General features: G+C 37.5%; 2 protein-coding genes and 2 pseudogenes across 7 annotated transcripts in view; 2 read left to right on the top strand and 2 right to left on the bottom strand.

Moving 5' to 3' along the window:
• LOC120012740 (protein SWEETIE) overlaps positions 1-15,567 on the top strand; it is a 29,802-nt gene extending 14,235 nt beyond the window's left edge. For 2 of the 4 annotated variants that reach the window (XM_038864206.1, XM_038864207.1), the window contains 29 exons: positions 251-319; positions 407-529; positions 619-687; positions 771-875; positions 1,073-1,161; positions 1,456-1,612; positions 2,410-2,559; positions 2,678-2,727; positions 2,833-2,932; positions 3,053-3,109; positions 3,217-3,284; positions 3,618-3,711; positions 4,253-4,470; positions 5,694-5,838; positions 5,933-6,001; positions 7,826-7,882; positions 8,002-8,088; positions 8,170-8,298; positions 8,407-8,610; positions 8,783-9,232; positions 10,108-10,173; positions 10,917-11,014; positions 11,104-11,200; positions 11,302-11,446; positions 12,104-12,414; positions 12,503-12,637; positions 12,894-13,058; positions 13,170-13,295; positions 14,321-15,567. In XM_038864206.1, the coding sequence (XP_038720134.1) occupies positions 251-319; positions 407-529; positions 619-687; positions 771-875; positions 1,073-1,161; positions 1,456-1,612; positions 2,410-2,559; positions 2,678-2,727; positions 2,833-2,932; positions 3,053-3,109; positions 3,217-3,284; positions 3,618-3,711; positions 4,253-4,470; positions 5,694-5,838; positions 5,933-6,001; positions 7,826-7,882; positions 8,002-8,088; positions 8,170-8,298; positions 8,407-8,610; positions 8,783-9,232; positions 10,108-10,173; positions 10,917-11,014; positions 11,104-11,200; positions 11,302-11,446; positions 12,104-12,414; positions 12,503-12,637; positions 12,894-13,058; positions 13,170-13,295; positions 14,321-15,307 (4,620 nt within the window). In that variant the 3' untranslated portion in view covers positions 15,308-15,567. The remainder of the gene's footprint in view (positions 1-250; positions 320-406; positions 530-618; positions 688-770; positions 876-1,072; positions 1,162-1,455; positions 1,613-2,409; positions 2,560-2,677; positions 2,728-2,832; positions 2,933-3,052; positions 3,110-3,216; positions 3,285-3,617; positions 3,712-4,252; positions 4,471-5,693; positions 5,839-5,932; positions 6,002-7,825; positions 7,883-8,001; positions 8,089-8,169; positions 8,299-8,406; positions 8,611-8,782; positions 9,233-10,107; positions 10,174-10,916; positions 11,015-11,103; positions 11,201-11,301; positions 11,447-12,103; positions 12,415-12,502; positions 12,638-12,893; positions 13,059-13,169; positions 13,296-14,320) is intronic. The other 2 variants (XM_038864204.1, XM_038864205.1) reach the window with 2 other exon arrangements.
• A 567-nt stretch (positions 15,568-16,134) lies between these two features.
• LOC120012742 lies at positions 16,135-17,938 on the bottom strand (annotated as a pseudogene).
• Positions 17,939-18,188: 250 nt separating this feature from the next.
• On the top strand, positions 18,189-23,036 carry LOC120012743 (30S ribosomal protein 3, chloroplastic-like). Of its 3 annotated transcripts, XR_005471277.1 has the most exons (6): positions 18,189-18,545; positions 19,141-19,418; positions 21,039-21,192; positions 21,286-22,054; positions 22,499-22,601; positions 22,699-23,036. XR_005471277.1 is itself a non-coding variant. In XM_038864209.1 (5 exons), the coding sequence occupies exons 1-3, from the start codon at positions 18,264-18,266 to the stop codon at positions 21,100-21,102; spliced, it is 624 nt and encodes a 207-aa protein (XP_038720137.1). In that variant the 5' UTR covers positions 18,198-18,263; the 3' UTR covers positions 21,103-21,192; positions 21,882-22,054; positions 22,499-23,036. The 3 variants fall into 3 exon arrangements, 2 of the variants coding, with proteins under 2 accessions (XP_038720137.1, XP_038720136.1); XM_038864209.1 differs by having other exon boundaries at positions 18,198-18,545; positions 21,882-22,054; positions 22,499-23,036; XM_038864208.1 differs by having other exon boundaries at positions 18,198-18,545; positions 22,499-23,036.
• LOC120012741 lies at positions 22,882-26,108 on the bottom strand (annotated as a pseudogene).
• Between the last annotated feature and the right edge of the window lie 1,689 nt (positions 26,109-27,797).

Raw genomic sequence — 27,797 nt, 5'->3', positions numbered from 1 at the left:
ATTGTAATGGGTTTATTGGCCGTCTTATGACCTTTTGTATTAGACTCAAAATAGAGTTCTTTCTTCAGAACATTGTCTCTTTCTAAATGAAGAAAAATTCAAACTTGAATTTTAGAAGCAAAACTATGTGTTCCCTTTCTGTGGTCTTTTCTGTTTGTTCTTTTAATATTCCTTTTCTCTTTCTCTTTACCCCATGCTTGTTTCGATAGAGTTAGTTTTCTAGGGAGTAATGTTGACTTTGATCTTGAAGCCGGAGACAATAAACAAGACAGTGGTGAACCAGATGCTCCTTTGTTTCGGGGTCATGTTTGCTTCCCAGGTAGAATAATGCCCTATATGCCTTGGGATTCCTTCAAAATTGGGAGTTTCTCATTATTACCACCTTGTCTCGTAATTGTATAAACAGGATGCGAGGGGAATGTTGTCACTTCTTGGAATTGTTGAGAATTGCCTGAAGTCTGGGAAGAAGCAACCATGGAGAACAGCTAGTATCTCCAATATTTGTGTGGGATTACTTGCTGGCTTGAAGGTTCTTGCCACCTTTCTTTGCCCTGTTGAAAGTTCTGTTATGGGTTAAGCACTTAAGCCTCTTATATGTGATTACATGAACTTTCTCAGGCTTTGCTTGCTTTACATCGCCAACCATTGGGAATGGAGATACTAAATTCAGCTCAGGCTATTTTTCTGGTGTTAAATCTATAGTATTCCTTGCATTGAATACGTGGTTGGTCACAATATATGATAAGGACTAATTCTTTTTATTTTGACAGAGCATACTTGCAGAGGGAGATATCTGTGCATCACATCGTAGAGCATCATCAGAAGGTCTTGGTCTTCTAGCTCGCCTTGGAAATGATGTATTTACTGCCAGAATGGTTAGTCATGTAATTTGATGTGTATATAGAAAATGTATATGATTGTGATTATGGATATTCGATGGCTTGTATCTCGTTGAGAATGCTGAAATTGTGTAGTTTACTTCATTCTGACGTCTGTTAAGATTACTCTCATATTGACTTTTTAATTGGCTATGATGCCTCTGTATCTCTCTCTTGGTTACAATGTTATACAGACTCGATTGCTGCTTGGTGACCTCACTGGATCTACAGATTCATGTTATGCGGGGTCTCTTGCCCTTGCACTTGGCTGTATTCATCGCAGGTGAATCATCAAACTTATGTTTTATAATTATTGTTTCTGTTTGTTTTCTTTGATCAGTTGTGATGATAAAGTCTTACTAATTTCATGGAAAAGTGATATGTAGGGTAATATATGTATGTATAGTGCCTCTTCCTTTGTTTAGAGTCCCAATTGCAGCATAATGGTCTAGTTGTTTCCTTACTTTTTACACAGGTAACAGATAATTTGCAAAATGAAACCTGTGATTATGCATGACCTTGAATTTGGTGATATTGTAGTACTATATCCTATTTGATCTTTATCTTTTACCTGCAGTGCAGGAGGAATGGCATTGTCAAGTTTGGTGCCTGCAACTGTGACTTCAATATCTTCATTGGCTAAAAGCTCGATCACTGGTTTACAGATTTGGTCTCTGCATGGGCTGCTTTTGACCATTGAATCTGCTGGCTTCTCTTATGTGTCTCATGTTCAGGTATTCCAGTTTATGGCAATTGCAGTGCCTTCAAAATTGTTTCCATGTCTCTATTTTGGTCATTGTAGTGCCTTCAGAATTGTTTTTTGTGTTTCTGTTTTACTGTCTTTTTCCCCCTAATGTTATTGGTCAAGCCAGATCGTTATTGACCCCAGTTCTTTTACTCAGCTTACTCCTTGTTTTATTTGTGAGAATTTGATCTTTTCAATATGCCAAGTATTTCAGTGGCTTGGAAACTTTGTTACATGAGGTCGAGATGGGTGCCGATATATACTGAGAGTACATGTGTTTCCTTACCAATTACTATACCGCTTGTATGCTGGCATTTCAGTGTGTTGACACATTTTCTAGGAAATTGAATCTCTGAATGTGTACCAGGACTGGCAGAAAACGTCCCCTTTTGAAGTCATACATGTGATAATTGTCACAAAGCAAAAGAGGTGCTTTGTAATTGTAGCAGAGCTTTGATTTAGGCATGATCCACATGCATGCTTAACATGAAGTTGTTACTTGATGTCCAAATTTCTTTGAATCTGCATGGATTTTCATTACCAATCTCAAACTTTGATTGACATATTTATGTTTCCTCTTCATTATGTTTACACAGACCAGTTACTGGAAGTAACATAACTGTTTTTGATGAGGTATCGCGTGATATTAAGTTATTGGAGGTTCCTGTTTATTAGGCATTTTTGCGTACATATTGACCTCCCTAACCCCTTGTCCCCTATGGCAGCCTTATGCACAGGAATTGCTATTGTAGTTTTGTACTCAACTAAATCTTTGCCAATTAACAGGCGACACTTGGCCTCGTTATGGACATTCTCTTGTCCGAGGAGCATGGATTCGTTGACCTTCAGCAGGGAGTAGGACGCCTTGTAAATGCAATTGTAGCTGTTCTTGGTCCTGAGCTTGCCCCTGGCAGCATTTTCTTCTCACGCTGCAAGGTGTTTTTTTGCAGTTTCTCGTACTGTTTGTCAAGTTTTGATTAGACTCATAGACATTGTAGGGCATGACCAAAGAAAACGAGAAAAAATATCGTAATCTCATCTTGTTATGTTGCAGGCAGTTGTTGCAGAGATAAGCTCATCACAGGAAACTGCAACAATGCTCGAGTATGATGACCAGTTCATTTGTCGCTTTGATTTGTTTGATTTTTGGGCTCTCTTCAACAATACTGGTTTTTGATTGTTTTTGCTCCTTGAATACCAATTGGTTAGGAGTGTCCGTTTCGCACAGCAACTTGTTCTTTTTGCCCCGCAAGCTGTTTCTGTGCACTCCCACGTGCAAACTCTTCTCTCTACTCTGTCCTCAAGACAGGTATTCTTTGTATACATTATGATATTGTTGAAGTAGTATGCATTTCACCGTTTTTTTGAGCAAATATACATTTCACTTGCTTCTCCTAATCCAAATTAATTTTTCTTCTTCGTAAAACAGCCAACGTTAAGGCATCTTGCAGTCTCCACAATGCGGCATCTCATTGAAAAAGACCCAGTGAGTAACTGGAATTTGTGTTTTCTTCTCTCTTACGACATCTTACAACCAGCGAAGCCTCATCATATTGCGTCATATCCTTGTGCTTATGTTAGTATGATTTGCAGGTTTCCATTGTTGATGAACAAATTGAAGATAACTTATTCCACATGCTGGATGAGGAAACTGATTCAGAGTATGCCAATTTTTGTTTTATTATGAATTTAGGCAGACCTTGTGTTTTGGTAGAAAACTGCCATTACAACACTGCTATACCCTTCTCTCCCTCTCTCACTTTCAACTGTTCTTTTCTTGTTCATCTCATTTTCCAGTTAGAACTTTTCTTTTGTTTCACTCTAAATGATGTCTAGATATGCTATTGGACAATTTTAGGTAGCTAGCTTGCAGCATTGATTTTGACTTGTGTTTTGAACAGCTTGTTTGTTTATATTTTTGTGTTAAGAGAAATTACTTATTGTATGCTACTTTTCTATTGGAATGATTAGGCTTTGAACTGCTGTTGTTGTAGGATTGGAAATCTCATACGCACCACAATCATGCGATTGCTCTATGCAGCATGCCCTTTATGTCCTTCACATTGGATATTGATATGTCGTAACATGGTGAGAACCTTGCCCCTCTTTCTTTCAACCTTTTAATATTGATGGTTAGAATTTTTGGAGTATTCTCTGCTAGGTGGGTCCATTGAGGCCCAACCTTCGAGAGGTTTGACAATTGACACCCTGGAAAAGAAAGTTCACAATATAACTGTCAATTTCCAGCGTCAAGGGTATTGATATCAACATTATGGTTCATTTTCTCTGTTATTATTCAGGATCTGGTTTGATTTGCTTGCTTGTCTGGACTGGGTTTTGAGTATTTATGCCTTTTGGCTGAGGTTTAAAGCTTTCTTTTCCCTTGCAATAGGAATTTTAACCCTTTTGCACCCCAGTAGTGAGGATGGGTCTATAGTGGAAACCTGACTTAGAGCACCAAGAATCTCTGGATAACTGATACATTCTGCCAATTCTAGTAGGCTCTATGGTGGTGTTCACTTTTGGCCAATGTAAATATAGAAGTTGCCATTAATTAAGAAAATTGTTTTTTATTTCCCATGGAAGTGCAATTGATGTTTGAATAAATTATTTAAAATTTTTCCTCCAGGTGCTTGCTGTGTCATCAAGAAGAAATGCTGAAATTAGTAACTCAGAAAATGATCCTTCGAATGGTCCAGTCGGCAGCACTAGTTTTGGAGAAGATGATGAAAATATGGTCTCTACCTCTATGGGCATGCCAGTCCAGGGTTATGCACTTCAATCCTCCATTGTAAAACCTAATAGAGAGAAGCATCTCAGATATCGAACAAGAGTTTTTGCTGCTGAGTACGTGGCAGCACCCGTGTCGCTGCACTTTTCTAGTTTGGATACACTTTTCTTTCCCTTCATATTACCTATTCTCAAGAGTCTCTAAACCAACTTACCTACCAAAGGCCTGTTGCGTAGCACAATGGCTCTTGCCTGAGACCATCTCCAATGCTGGAGCTTTGTGCATGGGAGTTGATTGTGTCAATATTCTCCTCATTGGGGCTTCCCCTTCAAATAGATTACAATCAGTCAACCTATAGCTACTAAGGCTCCCTAATTTATGCACAAAATAATGACAGTATCTTCTATGCATGGAAAGGACATAGATATCAATCCCCTACTTACAGCCTAAATTAGGGTGATATGAAATCCCTAATTTACTGCACTAAATCATGATGATATGATGTCATTTGACAGCATAGCGTTGACAGTTTGGCTATCAGTATGTTACCAGTCCATAATGTCCTAGGGCTGGAATTTAGAAAGACATAAGGCTTCCAAGGTGATAACACATAACCTGTAGGATCAATGTAGAAGCTGCATTATCCATTTCTGTAAGGAGAATTGTGATAGACAAATTTATCATATTTTACTGTATGAAGTATCTACACAAGCACTGATATGGTTGTCCCATGCAAAGTTATTCAGAGGGGAGCATTGGAATTATACACAAGAATGTGACAAAAGAAGCTGATGAAACGGCTATATGTCAAATTCGAAGGCCTGCTTTTTATGCTTGATGCTCTGCAACTCCTCTAGATTAACTTAAGCAACATTGATTAAGCCCTTTTTGACATGTAGTATTCAGTATTCAGAAGTCACATTACAAATTGTTAGAATATGTATAAATGATGTGAAATGCGCCAACCCAACAAGTTAACTTATTCGGTTGAATGCCAGAGTAACTAATCTTAGTATGGTATCGTAGCTTCTACAATTTAAACCCCCATTTGTTGTTGCCCCAAGTGTAGGCCTTTGTGAGAGTAGCCTAGTGTTGGGCCTCATTTGTTGTGCACATGTGCCTTGCCAGCCCACACGTGACGAGGAGTGTTTGAATATGTCAATATGTATAAATGACGTGAAATGTCCTAACCCAACAAGTTAACTTATTGGGTTGAATGACAAAGTAACTAATCTTAACATAAATAATCAGGATTGAGCTTATTGTTTTTTTTTTTTTTTGATAAGTTGATTGATTTTATGGTTATCAGATTGTTTTAGCCTAGTCATTTGTTGTTCAGGTGTTTGAGTAATCTACCTACAGCCGTGGGGAACAATGCCGGTCACTTTGATCTCTCTCTAGCAAGGAAAAGAACCTCTAACGGCCAGCCATCTGGAGATTGGCTAGTGCTCCATCTACAAGAATTGATATCGGTTGCCTATCAGGTTCTGAATATGAAGTTATACAGCTGTACCAGTCCAAATAATATCATAGTTATGAAACATAAACTGACATCATTTCTTATGGAATCTCTTGTAGATAAGCACCATCCAGTTTGAAAACATGAGGCCGATTGGTGTGGAACTTCTAAGTACCATTGTTGACAAGGTAACCATGTGTGAGAATTGCTAGCAGAGATAATTTATCATGTGTATTTCTTTTTGTTGTGTACGGGGATCTAATTTGAGGAAATGTCTTATCCTTTTTTTTTTTGAATGGAAATTTTTTTATTCAAGCACCAAGTGGGTGCAGCCCAAACAGATTAAAAGGGGGAAATATTAGAGCCCCAAAACCTAGGGCAACCAAACCAACTAACTAAGAAAGTGTCTATGGAAGATTCCTTCTTGTTGAACGCTCTGTTATGCCTTTCCAGCCAAAGCATCCACATCACAGACATTGGAATCAATTGAATGAAGCTCCTTTGCTGTTTGTCCCTGCCTGTAGCCTTCCAGGCCAGTAATTCCTTATCCACTGAAGAGCTAGAGACCCAAGAAATGGCCAGCATCATCAGAACATTTGCCCAAATTTTAGAAGACCACAGGCAGTGCAAGAAAAGATGGCTAATAGATTCGAAGTCTGCTTTACAGAGGCAACATCTATTCACCAGAGAAATGCCTTTCCTTTGCAAATTATCCATTGTTAGGATTCTACCCCAAACATATCCTTTTTGCGACTATTTGATAGCTAGCAGCCTAGCAGCACTCATACTGCTGCTGCGGCCCTTCTTAGTAGTTAGTAGCACTACGTGCTGAACTTCAGATATCGACTAGATTAATAGACTAAGCATTCAGAACCGTAGATAATTATCTGGACATGACCCTTTTTGGTGCTAGTTTAGTTTAGTTTTTTTGTTTTCTTTGTCTTAAAGGTAGAGGAGGTTGTAGTTAGTAAGCCTGCAAGCAACAGGAAGAACAACTTAGTTAGCACCAGGGAGTAATACTGTAATTATTTGTAAGAATATGCTTGCTCTTATTTATGGGGTTATATTCTTAATTTTTTTTGACAGAAAGAGGAACTGAAACTTACACCTTGTGCAAGTGTAAGGAATTGGCTACTGCTCGGTCATAAGCTCCTTTTTTGTAAAAATTTTTATTGCTGATCGCAAAAAATAAGACATTTCCTTATACTAGAAGAAGGATGGGTCTCCCTTGAACTTGGCCGCCCCCTGATCCTTGCTTGATCTCATATATTTGTTTTCTAATTCCATTGCTGTTTGGAAAAATAAAGGTGTGTGGCTTTAAATTTTCCATCTCACTTGAATCTGATTAGTAAGTTGAGTTTGAACTTTGAAGGCTTGAAAAAGGGACCACCATGTTCAATTGTGCCTTTGAACAGGCAGCTGGGGCCAAAACTAGCGTCTGGAAGAAATTTTTAGTTACACCAATTCAGGGTCATGTACGAATGTATTGACTTTTTACTATTTTTCACCTGGGCCGGGAAATTTTAGTCATGTTGTACTATATCTTTCTAGCCCTAGCAATGGAAATGTTCTAGCATGATGTGCTTCTGAGCTTAAATCTTCATCATATTCCATTGGTTAATCACCCAAGTTGAATTCCGTACTTCTTCCTGGATGAGATTCTCCTAAAATCTGTGCTACGGTGTGTGCTGCAACTTAAATTGTAATTAATCAGTGGGTGAAAGTTCTAACTCATAACTGAATGGGAAAAACCATTCGTTGCTCAAACTGGACATTTTGAGCATTTAGGCTTGAAGCTTCCACTATGTTTCAGACTAGCAAGCTGCTTGTTAAATCAAGTATTGCTCTCCTATGGTGTTTTTTATGTTCAATTGATTTTCTATGTTTTGTGGCATTTATTGTGTGGAAAGTATCTGTTACTTTCGTTGCGGTATAGCTCTCATCCACTTCTGTACTTGATTTCCTGGGCCATGTTCACTGTAAAACTGTTTACCGTGTAAATTGGAATACAGTTTGAAACGGTAGCTGACCCTGAGCTTCCTGGGCACCTTCTGCTTGAACAATACCAGGTAAATTGATGGATTTAGTGCAAGTTTTTTCTGATTCCTATATAAGTTATACACTGCTAAACAATTGTTATCTTCAAGAGTGGATATTTTTTAATTAATCGATGTTGTATAATATGTAGGCTCAACTCATATCTGCTGTTCGTACCGCATTAGATGTGTCCTCTGGTCCTATTCTGCTGGAGGCGGGCCTGCACTTGGCAACAAAGGTTCTGAGTTTGATATGAATGTATTCTGTATGCATTGGTTGTTGTTTATTGATGCAGAGGGATAACCTGCTACATTTTCAGATAATGACAAGTGGAATACTTGGCGGTGATCAAGTTGCAGTGAAACGTATATTTTCATTAATTTCTCGTCCACTAAATGAATTCAAGGATCTATATTACCCTTCATTTGCCGAGTGGGTCACAAGCAAGGTAATTTCTTTTTTCACTATGGAGGTAGCAAAATATCTTGTTAGCTTCTTCTGTTTGAATTGGTGTTTTTTGGTCTAAAAACTTTATTGTTGATTTCTTGTGTAACAGATCAAGATAAGACTTTTGGCTGCACATGCGTCTCTCAAATGTTACACATATGCTTTCTTGAGGAGACATCATAGTGGGGTTCCTGATGAGTATCTTGCACTATTACCACTATTTTCAAGAAGTTCAAGTATTCTGGGGAAGTACTGGATCTCTGTTTTGAAGGACTACAGTTATATTTGCTTGCGCTTGAATACTAAGAAAAATGTAAGCTTTATGAAATGTCATTCGTTGTCTCCCTCTCCCTCCCCACCCCACTCCCCCACCTCTCTCCCTTGTTTTCTTTAATGCTGCATCTGTTAATTTGACAGAAGTAAACTTTCTGTTGTTCATGAGCCTTTTCTTATTAGTTTTTATTTTTTTTTATTTTCTCTTGAAGTGGAATCCATTCCTTGATGGAATCCAGTCACCTGTAGTTTCATCGAAGTTGTGCCCCAGTTTAGATGCAGCATGGCCAGTGATCTTGCAAGCACTTGCTTTGGATGCAGTTCCAGTAATTGGATGCTCCAAAACATGTGTTGAAGTTACATCAGAAACTAGTTTAATATCTGGATACAGCATGGTTGAACTGGAGTTTGAAGATTATCGGTTTCTATGGGGCTTTTCTCTACATGTTCTGTTCCAGGCCAAACATCCTGTCCTTAATAGGCAAATTATACCACTTGGCTCTGCTAAAGCTATATTTGGTGGTGACTCCCCAATTGAAGAAACAAATCCTCCAGGCTTGAAGTTATTTGAAATAGTGTTACCAGTGTTCCAGTTTTTTTCAAGCAAACAATTTTTCGCTCACGGGTTTCTCACTGTAGATAATTGCCGAGAATTGCTGGAGGTAGTAATCTATCTATATTTTTTTGTTCTTGGAGCCCGTATGAATGATGATTCTTTCGGTGTGTAAATTATCTCTGTTATTTGATTTTTAGAGTTTAGAGAACATAAAAAAGAGTATAATTCAACAGCTTAGCAATTGTTATGTATTGAGAATATTGCTTGTGGTAGTTTTAAAGAAACTTAAATTCGCTTCATTTCCTTGCGACTCTTGTCCGATTGAATATGATAAACTATGCAATAGAAATTGCTTCAAAATATTTTGACCACCATTGGAGATATCTAAACCTTATTCAGGGTTGACCACCTGTGCAAATCCCTGTTATTTTTAGTTTTGAGACACATTGGTCTTCCTTTATTTCTCTTCCCATCTCTTCTCCTTGGCATTCATCTTTAATAAATTCTTCTAGCTGAAGAGTTCTGCCCTTTATAATTTATGTCTTTCCACGGCTTACTGCTCAATATTAAAGTAACTATTTATGAAATTTGTTGGTCAAACTGTGTCGTGGTTTTGTTTTTAAACCTTCTTGCTATGTATTTTTTAGTTTTAAATAAAAATATTGTTGGCTTGCTGCTCAGACTTCTGCTTTCAGAGAGCATGATAGAGGTCCATGCTTATTCTTGCATAATAATAGATCACTGTTCATGTCAATTCTAGCATGGCTTTTCAAATAACTGCAAATATGATAGCCTCTGTGCTTTTGGTCTCATTAGATATATTTTCCTTCTACCATGTCTTTAGTTAAGACTGAATAGGAGGGATGTTACATTGATTGTTGATGCCAAGATGACTGCCTTTTCCTATGTGCTATATATCTTTGGCTATGGTTTTGAATCTTTATTCATCTTACGGTGTCTTCTCTTGCTTGATGAACGCAGATTTTCTCGTATTGTATTTTCATGGACCATTCATGGAATAGTCTCGTGTTATCAATTTTATCTCAGGTAAATATCTAGAAGCTCTTTTGAAATATTTGAAGTTCCCTTTTTGAGTTGATGACCAAGTCCAATTTGTTTTAGAGTGCTTACAGTTGTGGAGCTATAGGTTCAGTGAAATTTTAAAGGCCTCTTGCGGAAAATTTTCCCATATTAATGTCAACAAAAATTTAGACTTTGACAAATTATTTCAAATCTACGATACTAAAGATGCAGACAAATGGTCAAATTAGATTTTGAGAGGGCAATGCTTTGGTCCTTTGGATAGTCCTCTCTTGTTTGACACAATGAAATTAGACATAACAAGAGCGAAAAGAAAAGAAATATCTAGTGATTGCAATGTGTTAGTTGAAAGTAATTCTTCAAATTCCAATTAACTTAATATTTATCAATAAATAGATCATACTCTGTGTCTAATTTCATGAACTGGTAAATGGGAAACTGCTTCCGCTAAAGAAAATTTCTAGAGATGTATCAGAAAGTGCGGTATCCACCAATTCCATGTACTGTACCCATTTGCTTTTGCAATATAACAGCGAAAATTTTATCCACAGTTAAACAGATAAATGTCACAGATTTTCGATTTCCATGTTCTTGTTGGATTGGTTACACTTTCTATGAGGACTGCAATGTAGATTCTGCTGTGTACTGACTTTTAGTTCTGTCTAGAAAGTATTTGAGTATTTGCATGATTCAGAACCGAATAACTTTTTTTGTGGAGGATTCTTTTAAATCTTTAATTTCTTTTACAGGTTCTCCAGAACTGCCCAGAAGATTTTTTTGAAATGGAAAATTTTTCTTATCTAGCTGTGGATCTTTGTTTGGCTTATATGTTCAAAATTATTCGAAGGTGACATGCTTTACCTATGCTATTGGTGCTATTATAGTACAGATTTATTTTATGAAGTGCGTTCTTAGTGTTGCCTTGGCTGAGTGCAGGACTGATTTTATTTTAGAAGAACAACCAAACTGGGAGGAGTTGGTATCTCCGTTGTTTACTACAGCAAAGACACTTGTGAAGCGGTTTGAATCGAAGGTGGGTTTTCAGTATCAATATAATGAATCTGTTATCTTCTCTTGAGCATGGTCTTTATGAAGTGATGACTTTCTCCTTCTCATTGAATTGCATGTCTTAAGAAGCCAAAGCAATTGAAGTCGGTGGCATTGGCTTTTATGTTAATGGGTTACAAGTGCATCAGAGAAGCTTCAACTGAGTTATGCTTTTCAAAAGTTGTTGATTTTGTCAAGTCTACTAGTCCCTTATTGAATGAAATTGTTGACGGTGAGAACCTATTATGGATTATGTTCATTATTCAGTTTTAATTTCCCTGGGTAGTGCTTTATTAATAAGAATAGCTGAATCTTTCTCCTCATCTAGTATTTATTTAATTCATAAGAATATGAACGAATTTCCTAGTTAGTACATAAGGGCACGCAGCCCTCTCAACCTAGCACACTTAGCCCAGCAATGGACATATTGAATGATAGCGATATGGAAGGGCCAACTTATAATTCTCCATGGTCAATTAATTTGAGGCTTAATCCAAGCATGGCCGGGAGTTGAAAGTGTCCCACACCAGAAATGAATAATAATTAATAAATGTATCTTATAAAGAAATAGTAGGCCAACTTTTTGTCGCTTTCTCACATATATTTCAATATTTGTGATGTCAATCCGTGTAAGTCTAGAGAATGAATCATAGTGAACAGTGATTAGTTTAAATTTAGCACATATTTCAGGCAAACCCAAGTCAGCAATGTTGTTCCATTTCCATCTCGAGAAATACAATTGTTTTTGGAAGACATTACAGTATCAGTTATGATAAAAAAATAGTAAAAAATAAAAGAAGAGTTTTTTGCTGCTTTTTAACCCATGACATGTAATTTTAAGTTTACATAATAATCGCATGATGGGAGCTGATTGAACTTTGTATTCTAGGTGCTCCTGAACATGGTTCAGATGCTGATCCCCATTTGAGAACATTCTTTGGGACTTGTCTGAAAGTAGTTTATGGATTGACCAAGGATAATATCAAGGGAATTCATCTGCTGGAGAAAAAAAGATTGGAGTCACGCAAATTACTACATATGAAGCTTGCATTCTGTCTTGAACATATCGTAACGTTTGCCAAGCTAGCTCATGAAATTGAGTTTCAAGGAGACATCAAAGGCAGAAACCCCATCTGTCTTAGTATTGTTAGAAATTGCACTAAATATATCCAAACTGTAATTACTGATTCAAATATGCAGGTAATGAATTCTATCCTGCAAGACCTGTGAAAGCTTATTTACCTTTGATCACCACATGAAAACATTTGATGAAATTTTTTTCTGACAGGTCCAAGCTATCGGGTTACAAGTTCTTAAAAACATGGTGCAGAGAAGCACAAATATTGAAGACAATAGCTTCCTCATGTTCTTTAATGGAGAACTTGTTGGGGATATTTTCACAGTAATGCAGATGATGTTGAAGGTGATTATATCATTTTGTTCGTTTAGATTCTTATTCCCAATTTTATCTTTTCAGTTCAATTAGTCCCTTTCCTCAGCTGTTCACTTGAAGGAAATCATGTTATCAAGTTATCATTACATGTCATTATTATGCCTGCAATGCATAAATGTTTATGTAATTTTATTATTTGCATCACTTAGAAATTATCAAAATTCCCTTTCTGTTAATCTCAATGTTTAGTGATTATGAAGGACTTACTTTGTTGTACTGTTGGCAGAAACCTGTTTGTAAAGAATCTGTAGCAGTTGCTGGTGAATGCTTGAGGTTTTTAGTACTTCTGCAGACACAACCAAAAGATAGTGAAGGTCAGAGAGGATTTATGAATCTACTTCTGGAAGCCATTCTGATGGTCTTCTCGGTGTCAGAAAATGATCTATCTCAGGTAATATCTTCTGAAGGCCCTGAAAAGTCGAAACTGAAATCATAACTTGTCTTCTTTTATCTATTTTTGCTCACTATTTTGATATTTCTATGGTTATTTTGGCAATGTCAGGAAGTTAATGATATAAAGAGTACTGCCATAAGGCTCGTTTCTCAGCTTGCTCAAATTCCATCCTCGGCACTTCACTTCAAAGATGCCCTGTTATCAATGCCTGTGACTCAAAGGCAGCAACTTCAGGTGCTGTTTTAGCTGTATTTCTTCATTTGCGTGGTTAAATTATGCTGGTCGCACTCACACTGTGCTTTTTCTTTTTTCCTTCCTGATATATAATATCCATTTTGCATTGAGGTGAAAGGAAAAAACCATAAGAGAGGTGCTAATTTTACTGTCATATTTTGTTGGGCAGTTGCCATGTCTTTAACTGAAGCCTGATTATCATAATTGTCCAGATTATTATCCATAACCGTAAAGCTCCTGGTTCTACCTTAAAATCGATGACTACATATTTTGTGATTAATAAATCGTTATGTCTTTTATCTGGTAATTAGACTTTCTTTCATCCTCGTGGAAATATATATATCATCACCATGCATAATCACATGGAAGATACAGTACAGTGGCTCATGACAAGCACTCCCTTACATTGTCTTTTTGGTGCCTTTGGTTTACGTATTTTGTCCAATTCTGCCCCTTAAAGACTCCCTACAGTAACCCAAACAGGGTAGCCCAGTGGAATGGGAACAGGAATCTGGGACCACTGGACCAGCCATAGACGAGGTCTTGGTTTTGCAGTCAACTGGCACATGTTGAGTTTAAAGTGACACTAATGGTTTGCAGGTGTTTTAAGTGTTTGGGATTTACTCTACGGGGTTGGGTCCAACAATACCAAATCGGAGAGGTTCCACGGTCTCAAAAAGAAAACTTCCTACATCAGCTTATAACATGACACCATAATAGTTGTCTTTTTCATTGGGGTTTACCTGATTTGGCAAATTCTGTGCTTCTCTGAAGCATTATGGTGTGGCCAATAACTTCTGCTTTGCTGCAGAGAGGGTTGTATCAAATTGGAATTTTCTTTTACATGAATCAAATTCTGTCGATATTCTTTGTTTGATTTTTAAGATCGTTTGATAACTGGGGCAGAGATTTGGTTAAACAGTTGGCATATTATCTTATTGGGTTGCTTATGCATGCCTCAGATAGTTCTTGGCCAATGCTTATCAATGAACTCTCTATTTAACTTTTTGCTTTTCTACTTCCAGGAGGTCATTCGTGCTTCGGTAACACAAGATCATAGCTCAACACAGACAAAACCTGTGACACCATTTGAGATAAAGTTACCCATGCCGAAAGATCCTCTACCATCAGTCAATCCATTAGCACCAACAGAGGTAACTACAAGAGAAGAATCTCCAACACCATCCGTAATGCAACATGATAGTAAAAGCATGGAAGAGGATGAAGATGATGATGATTGGGATGCTTTCCAATCTTTTCCTGCCACTGCGAATGCTGCAGGGACCGAGTCAAAAGTGGAAGGAGCTGCAGAAAGACCTGATCTTGTTGAATCACCTGCTTCCGAAATCAGCACCCAGGATACCACATTTCAAGACTACCGCAAATCCGAATCTCTTGAGAACATGAAAGACATGGAAGAGTGGGAGCGTCAAGAGGCTGATGAAGAGGAAGCAACTTCTGATAGCCCAGGTGCCAAAAATGAAAATAAGGATCCTAGTGTTTTCCAAACAGGTGATGGTAACGAGTCAGATAAAGAGAAAGAAGAGAAAGTGGGGACAAGGCAAGAAATTGAAGGACAAGTGTCAAGGCAAGATAATATTGGCATCTCCTCTGAACCTCATATTGTTGAAGGTACAGGAAAAGCAATTGAAGTAAATTTAGTGGAAAACCAAAAGCTGAGAGAGGAGAGTGCAGATTCCAATCAAGTATCATCAAATGATCCTCTCAAAGTTGAAGATTTGATCGAAGTAGGTGTGAGGGGACAGGATATGAAGATAATGGAGAGCTTTGGTAGTGCAACTGCTCTTCCAGAATTTTCTCATAATGAAATTCAACAGGAACATGAGAATAAGACTGGCAGAGAACAACATATTGAGGATGGTAAAGATGCTGAACAGAAAATGATGGTTGAAAATACAAGCACTATCCAACACTCAGATACCATTGATAGTACGGATTTACCAAAAGACCAGGGTGATGGCACTAAACTAGAATCCAAGTCCATGGAATAATACACTGGAGTATATGCTTTTGTTTGTTATTTACCAAGGTTCAGGGAAAGGGAGTTTATTTTCAATAACAGTGAAAGTAACAACTATATGTTTTAATCTGATAAATGCGGTTGATGTAGATAGACCATTTACTTAGAATAATTCGTCTTATTAATTTTTTTAATATTTTTATGATGATGAGAGCACCATGTAGCGATCATAAGAATGATTCGTGTTTAATAATTCATTTTCTTTGCAATGAAATTTTTTTTGCGAGTTTAGACTAAGAAAAGTAATGTTCAGAGGCTTGTATATTGTTGAAAATATGAAGTGTTAAGATACGGGGTTTGCACAAATTTCTGGATATGTATTGCCCTTGGGTAAGCTTCCTGAACGAAGTTTTTGTGATGAAAATATGCTAACAAATATACAGCCAATGCCGATGTTCGGAGTCCCAAACCAAGTTTCAGATACCAATTGAAGTGGAGGGTTTCTTCAAACATGGAGTTGGACCAACAATTCAATCAAACAAGAAGTAATTGCAGAATATGCTCGCTCTTTGCACATCTTTTTACGAATTTGAAGAAAGATATTTGTTGAGAGGCAGCAAGAGGGTACAAACCTTACAAAGGGGAAGTTAAAAGAAGTAACAGACATCAGTTCTTTTTTTTTTTTTTTAAATACCGTTGAGTAACAGACATCAGTTGCTAAACTAAAACTCTGACCATTGGAGATTGTCTTACTTTTAAGTTTTAATGCACAAAACCACTTAATCAAAACTATAGCAACTTTGTCAACCAGATAATTGTATCAAATAACAGTGCAATGTACGCAATAACAAGTCCAGCTCAAAGATAAGAAGCTGAGTCCATAGATGAAAAAGATGTCAAATGTAGGAGGAAAGTAAGCATTACAAATATATAAACAACATTGTAGATAAATTGCAAATCAACTTACAATGTTTTCACTACCATGATTCAACTGGATCACTGGTTCCTATATCTACAAATATGGCTGCAGTTACGGCATTCGCTGTGAATCCTTTACCAACCATTTCCCTAAGAAGTTGCTTTGCCGTTGATATATGGTTGTTTTCAAGATAACCTTGAATTATTGTATTATAAGTGCGACTATCTAGTAAGAAACCATCCCCTTCCATTTTTCTGAAAAATTTATAGGCTTCCCTGCAAAACCCTTCCTTGCAAAGTCCTTTAATCATTACTCTGTACACGTGCATCAGGCTGTAAACCTCTGATAAAGAGGTTAGAAAATAACTCCCTGAAAACATTAAACTTTCCCATTCTGCACAAGCAATCAAGCAAAGTTAAGTAAGTAACCACATTAGGACATTGGCCTTGAGCAAGCATCTCCTTGACAAGATCTTGAGCAGACCTAAGTCTCCCTACTTGGCATAATCCACTTATAAGAGTATTGTATGTAACAACGTTAGCACACAATTCTCTTTGAGATATTTCATGAAAAAGCCTGAATGCCTCATCAACCTTTTCACTCTTACAATATCCGTTAATTAAAATATTATAAGTAACCACGCGAGGTTGACAACCTCTCTGAACCATTAAATTGAACACTTTCATTGCATCGTCAATTTTTTCCTGCAAAATATATCCATCCATCAAGGAATTGTATGTGACAACATTAGGCTCTGACCCAAAATGAATCATCTTTTCAAAAACACCATGAGCCTCCAAAGTCTTTCCTTCTTTACAAAGCATATCAACCAATATATTAAAAGCCAATACGTCTGCGTTGATGTCCCTTCCCAACATTTTATTCCACAATCTCACAGCCTGCTTCCAATGGCCTGAGTTGCGGAAACCCTCAATTAAGGAGCCGAAAGTGACAATTGTAGGTGAAATGCCTTTACACACCATTTTAGAATACAAATCCAAAGCCTCTATAGGCAAATTATCCTTGCATAGGCTATCAATGATTGTATTATATGTTACCACATCAGGCATACGACCTCCACGTTTCATCTTCTCAAGCAAATGAATAGCATCATTGGTCCTGCCTACTTTACACAAGCCATTTATAAGCGTGTTGTATGTAATTGGATCAGGTTGATTCCCCTTATCCACAATGTCAACAAACAGCCTAAAGGCACGATCAAGTTTACCTTCCACAGACAATCCGTCGATAAGGGTCGTGAATGTTATGATATTAGGTGACAAGCCTAGTTTAATTATTTTACCTAAAACAGAGAAACCATAATCCACACAATTTAGGTGGCAGAAGCAATTAATCAATATACTCAAACTATGAACACTGTGTCGTATTCCCAGCTGTTCCATACTTTGAAAAGAGAGACCGCAGTAGAATAATGCTCCATTCTCACAATCTCAATCAATAATAGACCAAATTCGATAATGGAAGGTTGGGGATGCATATGAACCATTTGATTATACAAAGCAACAGCATCATCTATAGTATTCAATTCACTGCATCGATTCTTTATGGCGAACTTGGAGGTTAAATCTTGAGAAGAAAAAGAGAGACGTTTCGTACAATTACCTGTTTTTCCAAGACGAAAAGCATTAGAAACACTTCTCCTCGTCCGCATCATCGTCATCTTCACTTTCTCTATTTCGAGCTTCTCGCTTTCTTTCAGACTCTCAGTAGATGCTGATGCAGTAATGGATCCGTGAGTTAAATTAGGTCATCGAGTTTGGTTGTGTGAACTACTAGTTGGGCTTGCAATGGTGGGCTGGTCACTATCTTTAAAGAACGGATTTAAGTCTAGGCCCAGACCTGCCATCCTTTTGAGCTGGCGTCTGATTTTGACCAGTGTGCTCTAGTCGATCCACGGCCGTTTGGTGAACCCCAATTCTAAGGCCCGTTAAGGGATTATCAGTTACAAACCCAACTTCATGCAGGTTTGTGAAATCCGATCCATTAATCATCATCTCCTTAGCCTCGCTCCATTTCTGTCTCTCTATTATAAAGTATAAACACAGAAATGATTCCAATGTCTATTCAAGCAGGCATGAGCGCTACAATCAATCCCTTACCGGTACCTACACGAAACGTCCTCCGCTACACACCCTTGAAGACCCCAATCTGTCTCAGACCAAAACCGTCTTCTTTATATTGGCACTCCCTTGCTCTGCGTGAACTGATACCTAGTCGAAAAGGGGAAAACAATTTGAGGGTGTCAGCTTCGGTAGCTGCAATTGACGAAGAAGAAGGAGGAACGTCGCCAGCTGATGATTCCACTATCCCTACCACACCATCCAAAGAGGTCTAAATTTAATCTCGCTTCCTCCGTTTGTCCATTTATGCATATATGTCTGTGAATTAATGTGCATCTTTGGTCATGTACATGTAGATTTGTGTGGGTTAGTTGGGAAGATAATATTTTCTCTTTTGCTATAGTTGGTCTCTTTGTTCATTCAGAAGAAGAAAATCAAGTGAGTTGTGCTTTTTGGGGTTGATAGGTTGTTCAGCGATTTGTGTTTGTGTATTTGTATGTATTTATTGAATGCAATTCTGCCTGGGAATTTGATTCATTTTACTTCAGGCTTCAAATGTTTTGTCAAGAAAGATTTTAGATTTTATTTCCCTAAACTTACTTTGAATTAACTTTATGGGGTTCCCTGTTAAGTGGAATGTAATTTGAAATAAAATGAACTTTGATTTTTGGGATGAAGAACCGCAGGAAGTTGCACTTCATTGAGCCTCATATAGCTTATAAAATTTCTTGGGTGTGAGCTTTTCATTTTTCAAAAATATAACTTCTCTGTGTGTTTGGGTTCCTTTCCTCTCTTATGCTTTCTCAGTTACTGGAACAACCATTCCACATTTTTGTAAACTTTTATGCTCTCTTGGTTCTGCAGAAGCTTGGAGTGGTTGTAAAGCCAATGGAGAAACCACGGCTTGTATCAAAATTTATTTGGATGGAGAAGAACATTGGCATTGGCCTTGACCAGAGTATACCTGGGCATGGAACAATCCCACTCAGCCCTTACTACTTTTGGCCGAGGAAAGATGCTTGGGAAGAGCTCAAGGTGTTGCTTGAAAGCAAGCCCTGGATATCCCAGAAGCAGATGATTCTCCTTCTGAATCAGGCTACCGATATCATTAATTTGTGGCAGGCGAGTGGTGGCAATTTGTCGTAAGTTCTATTGATTATAAGGGATTTAAGACTTATTCGGTTCGGTTATGTCCCTTGCAAATGTTAGTATTGCCTCCTTGTAAGCTGTTCCTTTTTGGACCCATCGAATAGCTTTCAGTCTTGTAAAAATGGAATCTGGGTTGTATTACTCATTTTGTTGATGTGAGTTCATATTGGTGCTAGATGTGAGAAATTATTTATGTTGAAAATCAGGATTTGATTTAACATTAGAAACAGTGCTTTTTTCAAGGTTATATAATGGGAGTTCTTTATTTTATATACTACTACATCAGTACATCTTATGTAGATTGTTGATTGTCTTAAAATTTTCACCTTTGTTATGTTCGTCTTTTTGCTGGTGTAAGATATCCATTTCCACGGTCATCTAGGCAAAGAATCATCTTCTTGAATGCATGTGGATACCCAAGGGTAAAAGCTGTAGGATTATGGCTGACGATGCACTGTATTATCAATTATGCATTAATAAGTCTATGGTGGAGTATCTCATAAGAAAATCCTTGTGCTGAATCATGTATTATTTCTCTCAAGTTTTGTTATAGATTTTTTCTGGGATCAATTCTTCCGTAATTCTTTAGGATCATGTACTTAAAAGAATTTTGAGATAGTGGAAATAGGTTTTTTGTTTTTATTTCAATTGCTTTAAAAGAGTATAGACTAGTTTTCGGCGGATTGTTGTATACTCCCTAATGTATTTGATTGCAGTATGGGAAATCCATGTTTTTCTTTTTCTCTTACAACTCTAAATTGTCCCTAATAAATCGATCTTACAAACGTAGTCAGACTGAATCCAATCCTAAGTAAGACTCAAATCCAACATGGTACTAAGATGAGATGTTAACGGGTTAATCTCATTATCTTCTGCTTGCTTATGCGACCATAGAGTTCTGTTTTGATTAAAATATTTTATTTTAGTTGCTTTGAGATGCACAAATTTCTGGTCTTCACATCTAGAGCATGTCTGCTGACTGAATGCTATATTTGAGTCTTGACTATTGTTGGAACATTTTTTTGTGAGACCTGACTCTAACATCTCATCACAAGTTTAGTTCAGAATATCAGTCATCATCTTATCTGATTTTTCTGTTTCAAAATGTTCATTCCTTTTATTTCTTGAGATGATGGTTGACAGTTTCTTACCTATGGTGATGGGCGACCAAATGCCATCTTTGGTTATATAGTGTTGTTTGATGTCCTTGGAAACTGCACTTGCAAAATTAGGGTTCATTTAGTCTTTCATCCCATGCTTGCTGGAGGGGGCTACATGAATATTAATCCCCATTCAGTTTTATGACTTTATCCTGAGAAACATCTTAGTTAGGCTCTCTGGCACCTGAACTTTAATTGATTGTCTCAAGTACATGTTCAAAACAAGATTTGCTGCACTTTGAATTAAGCATAGTGGATCTGTTAGTAGTTAGACTTAAAATTCATGTGAACATGCATAGATGCCTATCAATTTTATTTGTTCTGAGAAAAAAAGAAGTGTGAAACTTGTTAATTAGTTCTGTCATATAAAAATGGGGGATGAAAACAAATCATATACTCTGGCTATGCAGTAACTGCATTTTTGAAACTAACTTTACTATCCTGACCTCTTAGTCCCAACGTGGTGGTCGCCTTGTGCTCACTGGCAAATGGTTTTTGTCTGTGTCTGATGCGGTGATTTTAAGTGCTCTACAAAATCTGGATGACGTGCTTCCATACTCTTTTGCCATGGCATCAGCACGAGTGTTTAGTGGAATCCACTTTTGAGGTAAGTAGCCAAGGTTATTTCCACCCTCTGAAACATTGTCTGCTGTTCCATTGTGTTGGTGAAAATTTTGGTGATTATTTGCATTTGAGGCAGGAATCAAATGGATGGTGCTTTGTCCATGGAATGATTTCATGTCCCTTACAAGCACTGTCGTCAGTTCCATCAGAAACTACTGAGTAAACCTTTGGTTCATTCTAGTGCTGTGGCGCTGGCGACTGTCTTCTCTTGAAGATGATGTCCCCTTCTGAATCTGAACTTGAATCGATTATTGTCCTTGCTATGCCTGCTATGCTGTTGCCATCTTCCAGATGAGTTGGCTGCAGAATTCAGTTGTTTCTTCACCTTCTGATTCTGAGCTCAAGTTCTCATTTCTCAATAGGATGAATATTTTCAATTCCTAACTTGTTTCTTAAGTTCTTGATAACTTCTAGAGTTTTATAATCGTTGATTTGGTGTTTAGGTGTCTGCAACCTATCATCAAAAACATTCTTGTTTCCTTGGCGATGATTTGGACTGCCATGATTATCTGAGTCATTTCGTGAGAATCTTGACTGATAGTTCAACAGCAGCTCGTGCTGCGGATTCGAAAGCCTCTTCTGCTGCTGTAGCTACATATCTGTAGTCCTTCTATGGTCTAATTGATTTAGAGAGCTTTTAACTCCTCTGAGATACAGTAGCTTCTTATTCAGGTTGATACGCAAAATCTTTGCTGAACTGTGATGAGAAAATGCCAGGAATTTCTTGCTGCTTCGGGAATTCGCCACATCTTGAAGATGGAAAGATTAAGCTTGACATCGTCTCCTTCAGCTCCTCCGGGAATTCCCTACATAAACATGAGCACGACCCACGTAGGTTTGATATGGTAAGTATTCTGTGCACAAAAACACACACACACAGAGTTTTGCCTCAACGTGAAATTCAACAGGAACATGAGAATAAGACTGGCAGAGAACAACATATTGAGGATGGTAAAGATGCTGAACAGAAAATGAAAAATACAAGCACTATCAAACACTCAGATACCCTTGATGGTATGGATTTACCAAAAGACCAGGGTGATGGCACTAAACTAGAATCCAAGTCCATGGAATAATACACTGGAGTATGTGCTTTTGTTTGTTATTTACCAAGGTTCAGGGAAAGGGAGTTTATTTTCAATAACAGTGAAAGTAACAACTATATGTTTTAATCTGATAATTGTCTTGTTCTTTTTTTTTTTTAATTTTTTATGAATGATGAACGCCCCATGTAGTGATCATAAGAATTCATTTTCATTGCAATGATTTTTTTTTTTTTTTTTTTGCAGAGTTTAGACCGAGAAGAGTAATGTTTAGAGATTTCTATATTGTTGAAAATATGAAGTGTAAGATACGGGTTTGCACAAATTTCTGGATATGTATTACTCTTGGGTAAGGGCAAGCTCACTGAACGAAGTTTTGACGCTTTTCTGATGAGAATATGCTAACAAATATACAGCCAAAGCCGATTTTCGGAGTCCCAAAACAGATACCAATTGAGGTGGAGGGTTTCTTCAAACAACAAGGAGTTGGGTCAACAATTCAATCAAACAAGTAATTGCAGAATATGCCCGCTCTTTGCACGTCTTTTTACGAATTGGAAGAAAGAAACTTGTTAAAGAGGCAACAAGGAAGGGGGTGCAAACATTACGAAGGGGAAGGTTTTTTTTTGTTTGTTTTTGAAAAGGTCTGTAGACCTGAATATATTCAATAATCCAGCCAATCTGGGATCTGAACTGAAGGCCAAAAAAGGGCACTCGCGCCACCACTAGGTGGATTACAATAGGAAAGCTACCAAACAAAGGAACACAAATACTTTAATTAAAACAACAAATGAGTTAACTTAAATATGCTCAATTTGGCTAAGCAAACTCTCCATTGCACGATAACTTCTCCTCAATTCCTGATAATATCTGACATGGTGCATCTTCAATCCTGGTGCATCTTCAATCCACACTTTGAATTGTTGGCTCTGAACAGCAACTTTTGCTAACAAGTGAGCTGTCATATTAATATCTCGTTTCACATGACAAATAGACCAAGCAACGAAGTTAGACAAAAGTCTTTTGAATCTCCAAAATTACAGCCCTCCATGTCGTCGGAGGCAACTCACCACCTTTGATAGCTTCAACCACAGATAAAGAATCCCCTTCTAGAACAAGCTTATAAAAACCCAACTCTGCCGCTAACTTTGTAGCATGTAACACCCCCAAAGCCTCGGCAAGTGTTGGTTCAAGATCCGTCGGACGCACAAATGTACTACATGCCATCACATCTCCTATACAATCCCTATAAATCACTCCTACACCAGTACACTTACCTCTACTATCAACAGAAACATCCCAATTAACCTTAATGAAATCTTGCGGAGGCCTCCTCCAACCTTGAGAAACCATCTCAGTACTGGGCATCACAGACACACTATCACCTTGTTCAACCTGAGCTAGGAGAAACTCATCTGCCATACACACTCCTTGCTTGGCAATTTGGCTTGGATGCAAAAATTCACCCGCATGGACAAACTTATTCCGTCTTTGCCAAATCAACCGCATGGTAATGGCTAAAATAGCTTGTTCTAGAAGAATAGACATCAGTTTTTTTTTTTTTTTTAAATACCATTGAGTAACAGACATCAGTTGCTAAACTAAAACTCCGACCATTGGAGATTATCTTACTTTTAAGTTTTAATGCACAAAACCACTTAATCAAAACTATAGCAACTTTGTCAACCAGATAATTATATCAAATAACAGCGCAATATACTGGAGAAGTTTCAATTAAACGACCCTGTACGCAATAGCAAGTCCAACGCAACTGTCCAAGGCATGTCATTAATCCAATTATCAGACCTGGGGCATGGATATGGATAGTCTATGATAAAGCTACAGAGAATTATGTCAAATCAAGTTAAAAATAGAGAGAGAGAGAGAGAGAGAGAGAGAGTGCAAAAGCTCATAGACGTAAAATCTGTAAAATGTGGTAGTAAACTACAGCTAGCATTACGTATATAAACCTCACTAATGTCGACAGTTGATAGATAGAATGTAACCCACAAAAGCATGATACATTTGATTTCCAGCTCAAAAAAAAGATGTCAAATGTAGGAGGAAAGTAAGCACTACATATATAAACAACATTGTAGATAAATTGCAAATCAACTAACAATGTTTTCACTACTATGATTTGACTGGATCACTGGATCTCATACCTTCAAACATGACTGCAGTGATGGCATTTGCTGTGAATCCTTTACCAACCATTTCCCTATGAAGTTGCTTTGCCATTGATATATCGTTGTTTTCAAGATAACCTTGAATTATTGTATTACAAGTGTGACTATCTAGTAAGAAACCATCCCCTTCCATTTTTCTGAACAATGTATATGCTTCCCTGCAAAACCATTCCTTGCAAAGTCCTTTAATCATTACTGTGAACACATGTGCGTCAGGCTGTAAACCTCTGATAAAGAAGTTAGAAAATAACACCCTGAAAACATTAAACTTTCCCATTCTGTACAAGCAATCAAGCAAAGTTAAGTAAGTAACCACGTCAGGACATTGGCCTTGAGCAAGCATCTCCTTGACAAGATCTTGAGCAGACCTAAGTTTGCCTACTTGGCATAATCCACTTATAAGTATTGTATGTAACAACGTCAGCGCACAATTCCCTTTGAGATATTTCATGAAAAAGCCTGAATGCCTCATCAACCTTTTCACTCTTACAATATCCATTAATTAAAATATTATAAGTAAACACGTCAGGTTGACAACCTCTCTGAACCATTAAATTGAACACTTTCATTGCATCGTCAATTTTTTCCTGCAAAATATATCCGTCCATCAAGGAATTGTATGTGACAACATCAGGCTCTCACCCAAAATGAATCATCTTTTCAGAAACACCATGAGCCTCCAAAGACTTTCCTTCTTTACAAAGCATATCAACCAATATATTAAAAGTCAATACGTCTGGGCTGATGTCTCTTCCCAACATTTTATTCCACAATTTTACAGCCTCCTTCCAATGGCCTGAGTTGCGGAAACCCACAATTAAGGAGCCGAAAGTGAAAATTGTAGGTGAAATGCCTTTACACACCATTTTAGAATACAAATCCAAAGCCTCTATAGGCAAATTATCCTTGCATAGGCTATCAATGATTGTATTATATGTTACCACATCAGGCATATGACCTCTATGTTTCATCTTCTCAAGCAAATGAAGAGCATCATTGGTCCTGCCTACTTTACACAAGCCATTTATAAGCAAGTTGTATGTAATTGGATCAGGTTGATACCCCTTATCCAAAATGTCAACAAACTGCCTAAAGGCACGATCAAGTTTACCTTACACAGACAATCCGTTGATAAGGGTCGCTAATGTTATGATATTAGGTGACAAACCTAGTTTAATTATTTTACCTAAAACAGAGAAACCATAATCCACACAATTTAGGTGGCAGAAGCAATTAATCAATATACTCAAACTATGAACACTGTGTCGTATTCCCAGCTGTTCCATACTTTGAAAAGAGAGACCGCAGTAGAATAATGCTCCATTCTCACAATCGCGGTCAATAATCGATTAAATTCGACAATGGAAGGTTGGGGATGCATATGAACCATTTGATTATACAAAGCAACAGCGTCATCTATAGTATTCAATTCACTGCAACGATTCTCTACGGCGAACTTGGGGGTTAAATCTTGAGAAGACAAAGAGAGACGTTTCGTACAATTACCTGTTTTTCCAAGACGAAAAGCATTAGAAACACTTCTACTCGTCCGCATCATCGTCATCTTCACTTTCTCCATTTCTAGCTTCTCGCTTTCTTTCAGACTTTCAGTAGAAGCTGATGCGGTAATGGATCCGTGAGTTAAATTAGGTCATCGAGTTTGATTGTGTGAAGTGTGAACTACTAGTTGGGCTTGCAATGGTGGGCTGGTCACACTATCTTTAAAGAGCGGATTTAAGTCCAGCCCATCTACAGATGTAGAACTTGGGGTGAGAAATCTTTATCCGATTCGGATGATCAAATTTGTCCGACTCGAATTAAACAAAATTCGATATAAGTTATATGTTCGAAATCCGAGTTCAAATACAAAAAATTTTGCCCGGTTGAAAATTGAATCCGAATAGAAACATAAAAATATTGTCTAATTTACTTGTTCAGACCGTAACCCGAATAAGGTTATTGTCCAATTTACTTATTTGAATTTAAACCAATTTAGGGTTGGTCAATTAAGTACGTAAGAAATTCAATCCGAATTTGGATCCAAATATGTAAATATTTCATAAACACATGATGTTGTTCGAGAGATGTCGAAAAGGAAATGCTGGGCGGGCCGTGCTTGACTCTAAGGCCCATTAAGGGATTATCAGTAACAAACCCAACATGCAGGTTTGTGAAATTCGATCGCTCCATACGAGACTCTGTCTCTGTCTCTGTGTCTCTTGAACACAGAAATGCTTCCAATGGTAGTTCAAGCAGGCATTAGCGCCACAATCAATCCCTTAATGGTACCTACTCGAAACTTCCTCCACTACACACCCTTGAAGACCCCAATCTGTCTCAGACCAGAACCGTCTTCTTTACATTCGCAGTCCCTTGCTCTGCGTGAACTGAGACCTAGTCGAAAAAGGAAAAACAATTTGAGGGTGTCAGCTTCAGTAGTTGCGATTGACGAAGAAGAAGAAGGAACGTCGCCAGCTGATGATTCCACTATCCCTATCGCACCACCCAAAGTGATCTATATTTAATCTCGCTTACTCCGTTTGTCCATTTATTTTTGTATGTCATATATTTCTGTGAATTAATGTGCGTCTTTGGTCATGTACATGTAGATGTGTGTGGGTTTGTTCGGACAATAATTTTTTCCTTTTGCTGTAGTTGGTCTCTTTGTTTATTCAGAAGAAGAAAATCAAGTGAGTTGTGCTTTTTGGGATTGAAAATCAAGATTTAACATGTATCAATCTTTGGAACAGTGCTTTTTTCAAGGTTATATATTGGGATTTCTTTATTTTATACATCTTGTGTAGATTGTTGATTTTCTTAAATTTTTTACCTTTGTTGTGTTGGTCTTTTTGCTGGAAATAGCATCTTTTCAAATTTCAATACCAAGGCCAGACTATTAGGGATCAAAAGGTTAACTGTGTAAGATATCCATTACCACCACGGTCGTTTAGGCAAAGAATCATCTTCTTGAATGCGTGTGGATACCTAAGGGTAAAAGCCGTTGGATTATGGCTCACAATGCGCTGTATTATGCGTTAATAAGTCTGTCATGGAGTATCTCATCAGAAACTCCTTTTGCTGAACCAAGTATTATTTTGATACATTGTTCTGAAGAAAACAAGATTTGCTGCGCTTTGAGATTAAGCATATTGGTTCTGTTAGTTGTTAGACTTGCAAATTCATGTGAACATGCATAACAGTTAACCAATTTTTCTCTGTTCAGAGGAAAAAAAATGAAGTGTGAAACTTGTGAATTAGTTCTGTCATAGGAAAAGCATTGAATTTGGTTTTTTAAGATGATGGGGCCGAATGTGGGCCACGAAGATATTTCCCCTTTCACTTTCTCCTACTATTAT

Source organism: Tripterygium wilfordii, chromosome 13, assembly GCF_013401445.1.
Source record: "Tripterygium wilfordii isolate XIE 37 chromosome 13, ASM1340144v1, whole genome shotgun sequence".
NCBI lineage: Eukaryota > Viridiplantae > Streptophyta > Magnoliopsida > Celastrales > Celastraceae > Tripterygium > Tripterygium wilfordii.
The sequence above is the reverse complement of the archived record's forward strand: the minus strand, read 5'-3'. Positions and strand labels throughout refer to the sequence as shown.